At 35.1% G+C, this 15,798-nt stretch overlaps 1 protein-coding gene and 1 long non-coding RNA gene across 2 annotated transcripts in view; one reads left to right on the forward strand and one right to left on the reverse strand.

Annotated features, from left to right (window-relative positions):
• Nucleotides 1–10,048, reverse strand: part of LOC109233483 (glycoprotein 3-alpha-L-fucosyltransferase A-like) — a 12,659-nt gene extending 2,611 nt beyond the window's left edge. Inside the window, exons 1-4 of the mRNA XM_019399368.1 lie at nt 9,503–10,048; nt 2,488–2,648; nt 929–1,170; nt 85–189 (exon numbers count right to left, since the gene is read on the reverse strand). Of these exons, the coding sequence (XP_019254913.1) occupies nt 85–189; nt 929–1,170; nt 2,488–2,648; nt 9,503–9,898 (904 nt within the window). The 5' untranslated portion in view covers nt 9,899–10,048. The remainder of the gene's footprint in view (nt 1–84; nt 190–928; nt 1,171–2,487; nt 2,649–9,502) is intronic.
• Nucleotides 11,023–14,511, forward strand: LOC109233485. Its single transcript, XR_002069080.1, has 3 exons — nt 11,023–11,563; nt 13,237–13,326; nt 14,268–14,511. It is a non-coding gene; the product is annotated as an uncharacterized LOC109233485 (long non-coding RNA).

The raw sequence follows: 15,798 nt of genomic DNA on the forward strand, positions 1-15,798 counted from the left end.
GGGGGGGGGCTAATAGAAAATAATAGATACATCGAAAACTAAGTGTAAAAAGCAGAACCAAAATTAACAGGAAAAAATTATTACCAGCTACTAAAGACTGGAAGAATTTTTCAGTGACATAATCCTCCTCATTAGAATTCTCAAAAGCGAAGCTAAATTTGTAGTGCTTGAGAGTTTCCACTTTGTCCACTGCCATGAAATTGAGAACAAGATGACAAGTGAGCATTCACAGGATATAATGTACAATTAAACAAGAGGCATGAATAAAAATATTCTGCATTCTAATACGACATTTATTAAGACTGCCTTTTCTCTTAATTTCCCTTTCCAACAAACCCTGGTCTAGCTTCTTCACAATAAATTTACAAAAAGATGTCTGCTTTCAACTCTATCCTAGAAAGTTGCAAAGCAGACATATTTTATGCATGCATGTGGTTTCATTTACAAAAAATGTCTGCGTTTCAACTCTATTCTAATAAATTTACATATAATGTAAAGTTTAACCACATGCATGCATATTCTACATCAGAAAAATAAACTAAAACTAAATTTTCTCTAAATTTTTCTTTTCTAACAAATTAGGGTCTAATTTCTTTGCAATGAATTTGCAAAAACTGTCTGCTTTTCAACTCAATTTAATGGGTTGCAAAATACTAAGAAGGTATTCAAAAGATAACAAGCATAACAGCAAAATAACCAATCCACAAAATGAAATCTTCAAACTAGCAGAAAATCTGACTATTTAGAAAACTTACATGTGTATGTGTACATTTACCAAGGAAACAAATATAAGGTTTCTATTACCAGTAAACATGGCTTTTCAAAAACCCATTAAATTGAAACATTTTAGACAATTAGCTCCTTAATGGTAACTACTTCAAGAAAAGAACCGTCAATATATTATCATATATAATGGAGATACACTGACCATTTCCATCCCGGTTACGATGACAACTGCCAAAAGAATCAATCTTGATATTTGCCCTTTCAAGGACTTCAAGAGCCTGCAACCGGAAGTTGCGAGCACCACAATTAGAAATAAAAGCAGCTGCTAATGTATTTTCAGTTTTAGGTTGCACTGGAGCCATTATATCGTACTCCGCCCAAGAGAAGTACCCAACAGGAACATCTGAAGAGAGGCTTGTTGTCATTATAATATCATATCCCCTTCTGAAACATGAGAAAGAATAATAAAGTTGGTTAGAGATTTCCCTAGAGAAAGATATAAAGATTGAGAGAAGAACTATAGGAGATCTAAAAATTAAATTATAACCACAACATGATCCTAAGGTTATTGTGTCTATGAGGGCTTTATGATTGCTGTTATTATCTCTATGATTTTCTGTTGATGGTACTGATATATTGTCTCTTTTCGTCTTCTTGAGCCGAGGGTCTATCGGAGACAACCTCTCTACTCCCTCGGGGTAGGGGTAAGGTTTGCGTACACACTACCCTCCCCAGATCCCACTTGTGGGATTTTACTGGGTTGTTGTTGTAGTTATTGTTGTTGAGGGCTTTATGATTTCATATTTGTAGATGCCCTTTCCAAAGGCTATTTGAGCAAATGCAACTGCTTTTTTTCGTAACGATGGAAAATATGCAGTATGGAAGGCTGTTATTAAGTCGATTTATGGCATGGAGAGATATTAGGATCCAAAACCAGTAAAGTAATCCTTATGAGGTTGCTTTGTGGAGACCAATAGCTAATTTCTGGGGACAGTTCAAACACAAGCATAAAACAAAAAGTTGAAAATGGTAGGAAAGTTGAGCTTTGGACTGATAGAAGGTGTAATGAAGGTTTACTTACAGATTTATTCCCAACTGTGTTCAGTTGTGGTTTCAAACCAAGATTGTCTATGTGAATCTGTTAGTCATCTCCCGATGCATCGTAATCTTTCTTGGAGTATCTGGTCTTTATTCCTTAATATTTAGACGGTATCTTGATAAAAAAGATATTTTGGGTGTAATACTGGGTAATGCCACAAAATTTCAAAGGTGCACTCATCAGCTGGCAAGCACAGTGGAGAAAAGAGTGAAGAATATCTGGAAGCTTATTTCTTTGTGTATTGTTTTGACGGTTTGGCAAGAAAGAAATATGAGATATTTTGAGGGGGAAATGAGGAGATTATAGTTGTGAAGTATAAATGTTTACAGTATCTCTTTTGCTGGCATAAAACCTATCTTGTGGTTAGTACAAATGAGTTCTTGGAGTCGCTGGATTCAGGTTTTGAGTAGACTTTGGAAGTATCAATTTTTGTACTTTCTTGGTACCTTCTTGGTACTGCTTAATAATAATATGCTACCTTACTTATCCAAAGAAAAAAGGTCTAGTCAGAAACTAATTGCAAGCAAAAACTTCCAAGTGAGATATGTTTCATTAAAAAATGATTACAAGATGAAAATTCAAATGTGGACAAATGCTATTATCTTTCAGGTGCTAAGTGTGGTGAGAATGTTTTAAGTCTTTTTCAAGATGTGCTTACCCACCGTCGTGCGGTAACGATGTTGTTCTCAGGATAGTATTGAGCAGACTCCATTGACCGAAGCACGCTAGCCGTGCCAGCCTGTTGTGGTGTCCCAAATGCCGCATCAGGCTTCTTATCAGAATCCACGCCAAAGTTACATCCTACGGCACAAGACTTCCAATCCTAAATAATGATTGAAGGAACATCAGTTTTCGCATATGGTAAGGATAAAAAATCAAGAAGAAAGATGGTAACCAGGTACTGTTACCTGCTCTCACCTACATACCAGTGGATAACATGGGAACAAGAACTAGTCATGATAAACTTAAGCAATAAATGGCAGTTTTACTGATTGATTTCTGCTCATTCCACTTAAGTGCTCTACGAAAGAATTCAATGTAATGAAGGAAAAAAAGGTAAGAGAAGAGAAGATACTCAAGGCTCCTCCACTTATTCCCTACTAGTATACAAAATTCATGAGTATTCTTACCCATATAAAGAGGTTTTGGAATATGGTCAATAGTCTGTACTTTATAATATGTTTTACCGTAAACATAATAAAAGAACAAAAAAACTAGAAGATGATGTCAAAGCATCATTTGAAACAACAAATTTTTATCATTCCATCTACCAAAGCCATAAGTCTGCAACAAACACACACACACACGAGCTCTGGCAGCTAACTGATGTAATAAATAGCAAGACATAAATTACAACAAAATCGATATTATCGTCTAAAAGAGATGCTCGATTACCGATTAATGTTTCTATGGAGAATTAGCTGCTACTACAAAATCGATATTATCGTCAAACTAGCTTATAAGAACTTTTTTGCTTATCTACGCGTTTGGTAAAATTAAAAGTGCTTATAAGTCAAAAATAAGCCAAAAGTCATAAGCTGGTCACCCCCAACTTATGAATTTTTAGCTTATAAGCACTTTAAGTTTGACCAAGATTTTTACTATTTTATCCTTACAATATCCTTTTTAGAAAAAAACTCTTACATCGATACCTCACTTGACCTCTAACGTATTTTTTTACACCTAACCCCCCCCCCCCCCCTCTACCCCCCCGTCTGTAATTCTCATGGACTATTTGAGATAAGCAAATTATCTATTCCTTTGCATATTTGTATTTATGTGATTGTGTATTAATCTTTGAACTGTATGTAATAAATGAGTACATATCAAATTTTTGGTGTATTGCTTTCCATGTGTTTTGATGGTGAAGCTAGTGTTTGTTTCTGTTGAACAATTGCCTCAGTTACTGCAAGATTAAGTCAAACAACTGCTGAATGTTTTTCCTCACGTGTTTTACATTTTAGTGTTCTTAACTTAGTTGCTGATTTTTAGGAGTTTGTTGATCATGGAATCATGTGTTGATCATGGAATCAGGGGCGGATGCACCTTGGTGTAAGCGGTGTCATCCGACACCGCTTCGCCGGAAAAATTCACTAAACATGTGTAAATTATTAATATGTACAAAAAATATATTATTAAATAAATAAAAAGGACGCAACTTTACATATACTTCTCGTTAGCTCTGCTGGTCAGGTGCTTCTTTTTTTTTAGGAGAGGTCCTGGGTTCGAACTTGAGCAGCTTCATGCTGAGTAAGATTTTCAGCGTTTTCTACTAAAAAACTTGTTTTTCCTCCAAGTATGTTCCATGGTAAGTTTTCTTACTATTTTTTTCTTTCTATCTTTTTCTTGGGGGAAGATGGAGTTGGTCTGAACCCAAATTGTAAAGTCAAATAATGAAAGAGTTTAGTGTTATATATAGAAAAGGTAGTATTTACTATTATGTCTAGCAAGAATATTCTGAATACATTTCAAAAAATAAAAACTTGTCGAGGAGGGTTGTAGTATTATACTTTAATGCATTTTTTTAATAAGATTCTAATTTGTATTATTTTTATGTGTATTGTGACAGTAATTTATCTATTTGTTCACTTCATTAAATGCGACACCGCTTACGAAAAATACTGCGTCCACCCCTGCATGGAATCATGTGCTAAGTAGTTGCTTAATTCTAGGATCTAGTTGTTCAGTTTTTTCTGTTTTTAAGCACCATTTTCAGTTCTGAATATTAACTTTTCTAGCAGCAAATATTATCTCTTCTTCTAGCCTTTATTTCCTCTTTTTGCAAAAGTTACAGTAGAACTTACAAAAACTCTAACAAATTGGTATTCGAGCTCTCTTCTTGAGGGACCTGTAATTAAGGGAAAACACATATTTTTCTTTCTTCTTCTATGGATTCAGAAACCCCTTTCACTGCACTTGCACCACCCGTCTTCAATGACGAAGGCTACCATGTCTGGGCAGCAAGGATGGAGGCACATCTAGAGGCAAATGATCTCTGGGAAGCTGTCGAGGAGGACTACGACGTTCCTTCCTTGCCTGCAAATCCAACTATGGCGCAGATGAAGAATCACAAGGAGAAGAAAACAAGAAAGTCAAAGGCTAGAGCTATGTTATTTGCTGCAGTCTCACCAGAAATCTTTGTCAGGATTATGACAATGAAATCAGCGTTTGAGGTCTGGAGTTCCCTGAAGAAAGAATATGAAGGAGATGAAAGGATCAAGGGAATGCGTATTCTCAACCTTATCAGAGAATTTGAAGTTCAAAAGATGAAGGATTCAAATACAGTTAAAGACTATTCTGACAGATTACTCAACATTGCCAACAAAGTAAGATTACTTGGCTCTGAATTTTCTGATTCTAGATTGGTTCAAAAAATTCTTGTAACAGTCCCTGAAAGGTTTGAAGCAACCATTTCCTCGCTGGAAAATACTAAGGATCTGTCAAAAATTAGTTTGGCAGAATTATTGAACGCTTTGCAGGCACAAGAACAGAGAAGGCTTATGAGGTCTGAAGGGTCTGTCGAGGGTGCACTACCTGCAAAAGTTCAGTCAAGTCAGGGATAAAAGGGAAAGAAAAAGAAGCACAACCTGAACAAGAAGGAAAACTCAAGTGCTGATTCTCCTAGAAATAATCGGAGAACAAAATATGATTTTCCTCCTTGCAAGCATTGTGGAAAGAAAGGTCATCCACCGTTCAGATGTTGGAGAAGACCAGATCAACAGTGCGAGAAATGTCAGCAGATGGGACATCATCAAAAGATTTGCAAGAACAATACTGAGCAGAAAAGTGTTGCACAAGTAGCTGAAGATCAAGAAGAGGAAGATCAACTATTTGTTGCATCGTGTTTTGCAAGCAATGTTTCAAGCGAGTCTCGGCTGATCGATAGCGGATGCACGCACAAATCACATGACTTCCGATAAAGAACTCTTCAAGGAATTGAAGCCTACTCGAGTTAAAAAGGTTAGAATTGGCAATGGAAGCCATATTCCAGCAAAAGGAATAGGAACCATTGCGGTTGAGACACAATCAGGTACTAAAACAATATCTGATGTTCTTTATGTACCTGATTTAGACCAAAACTTGTTAAGTCTTGGTCAACTGTTTCAAATTGTATTTCGAAGATAATTATTACTTGATCAAAGATCTTTCAGGGCACGACTTCTTTAAAGTCAAAATGAGAGGCAGAAGTTTCTCATTAGATCCTTTTGAGGAAGAGCAAATGGTGTATACAGCAAAAGAAAATGTTGCTGAGTTATGGCATAAGAGACTCGGGCACTATCACTATCAAGGACTTGTCAAAATGCAAAAACTGAAGATGGTGGAGAACCTACCCGACCTGGAAGTGAACTCTACAGAATGTCGTGCCTGCCAATTTGGTAAACAACACATAAAGCCATTTCCTAAATCAACTTGGAAAGCCTCACAAAAGTTGCAGCTAGTACACACTGATGTTGCAGGACCGCAAAGAACTCCATCATTACAAGGTAGCCTCTATTACGTTCTTTTTATAGATGATTTTTCAAGAATGTGCTGGATTTTCTTCTTGAAATTCAAGTCAGAAGCTGCTGGTGTATTCTGGAAATTCAAGAATTTGGTGGAAAATCAAAGTGGCTGCAAGATCCAAGCTTTGAGGTCTGATGATGGAAAGTAATACACCTCAACAGAATTTAATTCATTCTGCAAGGAAGCTGGTATTGTGCATCAGCTTACAACACCATACACTCCGGAACAAAATGGAGCTAGTGAAAGAAGAAACAGATCGATAATGGAAATGGCCAGATGTATGTTGCATGAGAAGGAACTGCCCAAAATCTTTTGGGCAGAGGCAGCGAATACTGCAGTTTTTCTGCAAAATCGACTTTCAATGAAGGCTTTGGAAAATAAAACACCATTTGAAGCTTGGTATGGGTTTAAACCTTCACTAAGTTTTCTTAAAGTGTTTAGTTGTGTGTGCTTTGCTTATGTTCCTCGGGTTAAGCGTGACAAACTTGATAAGAAGGCAATCCCAAGCATCTTTATGGGTTATAGCACTATTTCCAAAGCTTACAGAGTTTTCAAACCTCATACAAGAAAAATTCTGATAAGTAGAGATGTGCATTTTATGGAGGATGGACAATGGAACTGGAACGAAGCACAACCAGTATCAATTCCAAATAGAAGTACAAAGCTTCAACTGAAAGAAGATGAATTGGTGGATCATGTTCCAGTAAGAGGCACTAGATCTCTTTCTGATATCTACCAGAGATGCAATGTGGCTGTTCTTGAGCTAGCTGATATTTTGGAAGCAGAAAAAGATCCAAAATGGAGAGCTGCAATGAAGGATGAACTCAGCATGATTGAGAAAAATCATACATGGAAACTTGTGAAAAGACCTAAAGACAGAAAAGTCATAGGAGTAAGATGGGTTTTCAGAACCAAGCATAATGCAGATGGCTCTATCAACAAGCACAAAGCCAGATTTGTTGTGAAGGGGTATCAGGTATGCTCAAGTCTTTGGTATTGATTTTTCTGACACATTTGCTCCTGTTGCCAGATTAGAAACCATCAGATTATTGTTGGCTATAGCTGCACAGAAGGGTTGGAAAGTGTTTCAGCTAGACGTTAAATCTGCATTCTTGAATGGCTTTCTTGAGGGAGGAAGAAATTTATGTTGAGCAGCCTGAAGGATTCGTAGTCAAAGGGCATGAAGATGAAGTGCACCAGCTCAGGAAAGCTTTGTATGGACTAAAGCAGGCGCCCAGAGCTTGGTACAGCAGAATTGATGAGCATTTGTTGCAGCTGGGTTTTAGAAAAAGCCCCAGTGAAGCTACTCTCTACATTAAAGGTGGTGAAATCAATTTTATTGTTGTTTCACTATATGTAGATGACCTTGTGGTTACGGGAAGCAATGACGAACTTGTTAAGAAGTTCAAAGAAGATATGCATCATACTTTCGAGATGACGGACTTGGGAGAAATGGTCTATTTTCTGGGAATGGAAATCAAGCAAAAGGGAAATGAAGTGTTCATCTGTCAAAAGAAGTATGCAGGAGAGATTTTGAAAAAGTTCAGAATGGAAATTGCAAAGAAACAGCTACTCCAATGTGTCACAAGGAGAAGTTGAGCAAAAATGATGAAGCTGAAAAAGTGGATGAGACTCTTTACAGAAGTATGGTTGGTTGTCTCATGTATCTTACAGCAACTAGACCTGATATTTTATATGCTGTAAGTCTTCTATCTAGATTCACTAATTGTGCAACTGACACTCATTTTAGAGCAGCTAAAAGAGTGATGAAATATGTTAAAGGAACACTAATTTTTGGAATCAAGTTCTATGCAAATCAGAAGTACGTATTGCAGGGGTATTCGGACAGTGATTGGGCTGGTTCTTCTGATGATATGAAGAGCACTTCCGGTCATTGTTTTAATCTTGGTTCTGGGGTATTTTCTTGGTGTTCCAAAAAACAATAAATTGTTGCACAATCTACCGCTGAAGCTGAGTTCATTGCAGCAACAGCTGCTGCAAATCAAGCCTTATGGCTTAGAAAACTGTTGCTTGATCTGAATTTGAAGCAAGAACAGTGCACAGAGGTGTTTGTGGATAATCAAGAAGCTATTGCTATCTCAAATAATCCTGTTTTTCATGGGAAAACCAAGCATTTCAATATTAAATTATTCTTTCTCAGAGACCTGCAGAAGGAAGGATCTGTTGGATTAAAGTATTGCAAGACTGATCTTCAACTAGTAGATATGTTTACAAAAGCTTTGCCAAGGAGCAAATTTGAATTTCTCACAGAGAGGCTTGGAATTTGCAGCAACTGAAGCAAGGAGGACTGTTGAACAATTGCCTCAGTATTAGGTCAAACAACTGCAGAATGTTTTTCCTCACGTGTTTTACATTTTAGTGTTCTTAACTTAGTTGCTGATTTTTAGGAGCTTGTTGATCATGGAATCATGTGTTGATCATGGAATCATGTGCTAAGTAGTTGCTTAATTCTAGGATCTAGTTGTTCAGTTTTTTTTGTATTTAAGCACCATTTTCAGTTCTGAATATTAACTTTTCTAGCAGCACATATTATCTCTTCTTCTAGCCTTTATTTCCTCTTTTTGCAAAAGTTACAGTAGAACTTACAAAAACTCTAACAGTTTCCCTTCAAATATTTTGTCCTATTTAGGTTTATTTTTTACTGATAAACTTTTGTCAATTTATTAACTATTATAATTTATGATTATATGCTTATCATAAAATAAATTATGTTTATCATAAAATTATCTTATCTAAGCACAGGTGTATTTAAAATAAAATGACAAATAGAATATTTTGTATTTGAATCGATCAGGAATCTAAAATTTTGAAAAAATTACGCCCTTATAAATGTAAACAGTTCTAAGGTTATTTAAGTCATGTTAACAGAAAAAGAGCTCATCAGCACTTTTTTATCAAATACTGCAGCAACTTATTATCAATTTCACGTAAGTGCTTATTTATTAAATCAGTTTCAGCACTTAAAAGTGTTTTTCAACACCTAATGCTTATCAGCTGCTTCAAATCAAATCAGCTAATGCATAATAAAAAGATCAATCAACTATGCCTCCCAAACTATTCGGGTTCAACTATATGAATCCTCTATATTTATTCTGCTCTATTCAGTCCATTCATTAGTAAAAAGAATAAACATATACAAGAAGACAATATCACCTTTTCGCCGCCATGAACAAAAATTGGATCTTTGTCAAAATCTCTAGAATACTCCACAGAATCCTCCTTTTCCAACCACTCCTCACAGCTCCCAGTTTCCAAATTCCGATCAACCTCACTACTCCTCAACACACCCAATCCAGCCTCATTAATTTCCACTTTGGAGGTTGACCAAGACGACGTCGTAAACTGGTAAAATGAGTCAGTCCAAGAGTTGACTAGGTTGGCTTTTTCAGCCATGTCCAGTCGACCCAGAAATGCAATTTCAACTATAACCACAAGTGCAAATACTAGAGGTAGCCAATTGGACCATTTCTTTTGGGGTGCGTTTGTAGGTGATGATGACCCAACACCTTCACATCTTGGCAATCTTTGAATTGGAATAACTGTTGCCATTAAAAACTCAAATTTTTGTAAAAAAATTGTTCTTTTTCCGGAAGTAATGAAGCTAAAGATGTGATCTTTTTCTTCTTCAGAGGGTTTTGGAATTCTTCATTTGGTGGGACAGTTGGGGGGGTGGGGTGGGGGGGGGGGGGGTTTGAGTTGTGGAAAAGGGATTTAGGAGTGAAAGTCAAGCAAAGACAGAAATATGAATTGGGAAGGGAAGTTTGTTGGTCAATCCGCAAACACTGTAGGTCTACGCCACCATTGGTGTCTTAGATTTTTTTTCTTCGTTTTGTTTTGTTTTTTGTTTTTGCCGTACGTTGGTGTCTCAGTTGACATTTTGTCGTTTCCGTTTCGTTTTTCCAATTGTTATTCATTATATGCATTGCCGGGTCGTTTGGTTCACAAATAAATTACGCAGGAATTATGACGTAGCTTTGACAAATAATTCAAGCAAATTATTTAATTGCACTAATTATGAGAATTTTTTCTATATAGCATTAATCATAATATTTTTTTGATTTAATTATCCTTTATTTATTTTCATAATTAGTAAGAATGATAAAATACTTTTTAAAGTTTATATATATTCTTGATTTTCTGAAACGACAGTTATTTTGGACCAAATTTGTTTAGTTAAAACAATATTTAATTGTAAACAATAATTAAGATACCAAAGTTAAAAAATGTAACGGTAAACTAGTAAAAATAAGAACAATTTCCGCTAAAAAATTTCCTCAGTCTCATTTAGAAGTATCACTAATCATTTTTCTTGTTTATTTCCGAAAAGTTATCCCCTGGACATTATAATGCGGCTGTCAATATCTACTAAGATTGAAATTTATTTAATTTTCTTTCAAATTAATTTAACTAAGATCTTTTTTTCAACCCAATTTAAAGCCAAGACCCCCTAAAGAAGAAGTAATTCAAAAGATAAGACAAGGAATGAAGCAAAAGAGTCAGAAATGATAGACTTTGTGGGCAGAATTTTCGATATTTGTGTGTGTAAGTTGGCTCGAATATTTCTGTCCACTACAACAAATTCGGCCTTAGGCCACATTTATTTTAAACAACGCCTGAAAGCGTTGCTAAAGGTATCTATGGGCACGCTTTTATCTGTGTGGCCTTTATTACGGGCTTTTGGCAACGGTTACTAAGCAACTCTCTTTTAATAGAAAGGGCACACCGCTTAAGCGTTGCCAAATCATAGGACATAGGGGAACACTTACTGACATATACTAGTACGCTTTACAAGTATTGTCCTTTGTATTCCTAAAATATTCACCCAAATTTTTCCCTCTTAAACTTTCCCACCCATAGACCATAGTTGAGAAAAAAACCTTTCCCACCCATAGCAGCATTTTTTGCTCAACCTTTTGATTTCCCTCTTAAAACTTAAAAAATAAGAATTCCACCCATAGCAGTTTTGTAAAACATACGTCCGTAGGAATCCCAAAATGATCTATTAGCAAATTTCTCACTTGAAGGGTTAGGGCTTACTACCATTATTTGAAATGTGGTTGCACGTTATTATTGACAGACCCAAATTAACCTATTAATTAATGATGGCTCGTTGATAAAATTATTAGAGTTAGGGCTCCATCAAAGAGTTAGGGCTTAAAACCGAAGCGCACAAATCAAGCATTCAAGTTTGCTATTCAGTAAGCTGCGGTGAGGGTGAGTTCTTCCTAGCCATGTTTTGCTTTGCTTCAAATGAGTTATTTCTGTGATTTTTTTACTTTTTTGAGCCTTTAATCTTAGGCACGTATGAAATCACTCCCTAGCCTTTTTGTCTCTGTTCACGTATAGTAGGTTTTTCAACATCAGGTCAATTTTTGCCTATTTATGTATGCATTATATGATACTATAAGCTATGCCAACAATGTTCAAAAGCAAAGAAAGAAAAAAAATTTATTTCTTGATAGAAAGAGAATGCTAATTTATAAAATTTGGAACTTCTTTTTATAAGGATGCATACACTATCCTCTCTGGACCTCTATTTGTGGGATTACACTGGAGTTTTTGTTATTGTTGTTGTATGGATCTATAAAAATGAAGGTCTTCTAGTTAATTTCAGTTGTTCAATTTGAAATTTTGGTCAAAGACCTGTTGTGTTTTATCATGTTTAACTAGCTCCATTTTGTTCCAGCGATGGATAGACTCTAAAATTTCTCTTTAATTTGATGTGGAGAATTGGGGAAAATATCATCTATGATGACTCTGTTGGTTAGAGACGTGCAATAAATCATTCAGGCTTTAGATATGTATTATGTTCAACTACTCGATGAATAAAGAATTTTTTTACTGGTGTTAGTAATATGCTTTTAGTCAAAATCTTAGAAAATGTGAAAACGAGAAAGAGAAATGGTAGTTTAGTGTTGAGGCTTAAGTTTTCATTGGTTAACTGAATTCCTATACGTAACAGACCTGCAATTTAACAGATAACTTATCTCTATAAAATTATCTTAATTTAGATAATTCGTTAACTGAATTCTTATTGACAAGGAATTAAAAGGAACTCTTATAGCATTTAAGGATTGAGTGAGGGGCAGGACAATATCATTATACATTAAACCAACAGTTGCTGCTTCATTAGTTATTCTAAAACTTTTATTAGTCTAGATCGCGTATTAGAATATCTATTGCTAAGGTTCAAATTTGAAAAGCAACGTCTTTATGTAGCTGGTTCAGGTTTGGGATTTTCAGATTTAGTGACAATAATGCCAGTTTTTCTATTCGCTCATAAATAATATTGTTAAAGAATCAAGTTGTCCAAATGCCCGCCAGATTCACTTGGTATTTTTAAAGTACATCTCTAGTCTAGTAAATAGAAGCATCACGTGCATCATATACATGTTTAGAATATCTAGGGGTTGTGTTCTTATTTTATATCTCAACAATGAACTCTAGCTTCATTTTATTAATTTTGGATATCTTTCTGGATCAAAAGTTCTCTTTCTCTGTAATTTATTCATATCTCTATTTCTTTTCAGTTCCTCCCTTGAGTACCTAATATATCTTTAAAAGATAGTTCGCTATCTTTGAAATTGATGCGCCTTAGAAAATATACAGAGGTGACTACATTTTGTTTATTGAAGTAGTTCTTTATAGTTGGTTGTTTTTTGATAATCTGACAGTAGAGTTGAATGAGATGTGCACATCTCTTACTATTTATATTGGGTCTGAACCATCATATGCACTGAATCCAGATTGGTAAGATAGTAAACTATCTTTGATTATTTATTATATCACATATCTTCTTACTAGATCTTTATGTCTTATTAGGAGCAACTTCAAAAAAAAAAAATTGATATAATCTTGATGATATGTATTCTTCCTTTTGTTTCCAGGGAAGGAGTGAGATTGACACATGTATTCGGACAAATCTGACACTTTTTTATTCACTTAAAGCAACAGACTTTTGTTGTTTAGAAACTTAGGTAAGACATTATTAGTTAAGCTGCCTAAAGTAAATCAATTCAAATTATTCTAGAATCATATCATATGCATTTCGTACAGAAGAAATTAAACAGATCTAGTTTTTCAAATTTGAATTCCCAATGCTGCTTTCTTTTGCAGTCAATGCATGATAATCTTGCAATATATTGAAAAGCGAGTATTTGAAATAATGTATCTAAGAATATCAAAAGTTATTTCTCTACTTGCTTTTTTATGTTGTTGGAATACACATTGATGCATCAATATTATGATCTTGCACTGAGTTCTTTCCAGTTCCACATAAAAGTGAACAAGAAGATTGACTATATAAGTTGTTACTGTAGTAAATGAGAAGTTTTTGGATCATATGCTTCAGCATTGGTCAGGCTACTTGTCAGGTGTTGTACCATTATCTTACCGAATTACATTGTTTCTTACTACTTCATACTTATTGCATCTTTTCGAAGCTTATCTTTTACTATTATCATTGAAAACTAAGTGCACGCGTCTCACTATAGTCTGATGCAAAGTGTTGGTTACAAAATGTTGTACATTTGTGATTAAATTAACATCTTTGAGACATTGCTTTGTACCAAGGTTTTCTTATGAATACCTTTAATATGAAGTGTGATCTTTTCTTACTATTCTCATTTTTATTTCTTTTTGTGCTTGAGTTTATATCTATAGTGCTATGTCTTTTAAGAAAATAACTAGAATATCTTATTTCCATGTTGGATTAGGTTACTGTTCATGTCTCAGTGGATTAACCCACTAATTTTAACTGCGATTTTGCTATTTTTTTCCTTCTGTTAGCAAGCTAGTTGATGATTTTCATTATCATTCAATTTTTATAAAAAAAATATAGGCGAGATTTCATCAATTGAGTGAACTAGCATGCTATTGGTTTCTATCTAATATTTAGGTTCACTTTGAATATATGTAGGAACTTTTTGGCGATGATCTGAAAATGGTGGCGAGAAGTCAATTTCTTATGTTTGAAGTTATTGATCAAGACAATTGGACAATTGTGATGTTTATTAGCCATGATACTAAATGAATATGTTCAGTTTTGTAAACCATATTGCTAGAATGCACCTTGAAGTATTTGGCTTTGTTAGTTCATGCAGTACACAAAATATTTGTTTTTCGAGGTTCATTCCAATATATTTGAATTTTTTTCTTATTTATTATTTATTAGTTTGAGAGATCTTCATACTTAAGCAATTACCTGAAAATATTTAATAAATTTCTATATGTTCGTAATATATGTTTTACATTCTTGACAGAATGGCCACTCTTGAAAAGTGTGGCCATAGGATGCTAGCAAAGGTGTGGCGTGTAAAGTTAGAAAGGCAACGTCTTACAAGAGTTGCTCTAGGTAACAAAGGCCACACTTCAAAAGTGTGGCTATAAGGTGGAAAAGAGTTGCCATAAGGGGTGTGCACAAAGCGCGGCCTTTGGTCACTGGAAAGTGTTGCCTTAGAGCTAAGGTTACGTTTGTATAGGCCACCCCCTAAAAAGCGTTGCCTTAGGTTCAAAAGCGTGGCCTTTTATCAAAGGCTACACTTTTGACAGTTTTGGCCACACTTTTCTGGGGTGGTTAAAGGCCTAAAATATTGTAGTGGTCATAGAAAATGAGCAATAGACAACCAATGGTCAAGATATGTGATTAATATTTCTGTTATCTAGTTGGATCAATCACAATTTAGCAAATATCACTAAAACCTAATTCAACTTAAATATGAACTCAACAGCAACTCACAACTTCTGATCTGGAAAAGTTGGTTGAGCAACTGTACTTTGTTCCTCCTACTAATGATGTTCAACAATATTCTATAACACTACAACCACCAGCAAGAGATTAGTTTTTGAAGTAGGTACAGAAATGGTTGTGATTATTCCACCCACCCTTTTCCACATCCCTAAAATCACCATATTGTTTTTAACAACTCTTTTTCACTCCTTTTTATTTTCTTTCCTCAATTTCATTTCATGTCAAATGATTTAATTCTGTAAAGGAAGAACAAAGACGGGAAAGAAGAAAAGAAAGTTTTCTTTCCGCGTACAGAGAATTATCTACATTTACTGTAGTTAATCTTAATAAGTGTAAAAGAAACAATACAACTAAATTGATGATTCTATTGTCGAAAATAACGGGAGCCTTGGAACAAATTGTCTTTATGTCACCTATAGGTCATGGTTCGAGTCGTGGAAGCAGCCACTAATGCTTGCATTAAGGTAGACGGTCTACTTTACAACGGAATGGTATACAAAGTCAACTGATCTCAATGAATACAATAGGATTTATGGCTACACAAACTGTTGAAAACAGTTCTAGATCTGGTCCAAGACGAACTGCGGTAGGAGATTTATTAAAATCATTGAATTCGGAATATGGCAAAGTAGCTCCTGGATGGGGAACTACTCCTTTGATGGGTGTCGCAATGGCCTTATTTGCGGTATTTCTATCTATT

The sequence above is a fragment of the Nicotiana attenuata genome, chromosome 10 (assembly GCF_001879085.1).
Source record: "Nicotiana attenuata strain UT chromosome 10, NIATTr2, whole genome shotgun sequence".
In the NCBI taxonomy this organism is placed as follows: Eukaryota; Viridiplantae; Streptophyta; class Magnoliopsida; order Solanales; family Solanaceae; genus Nicotiana; species Nicotiana attenuata.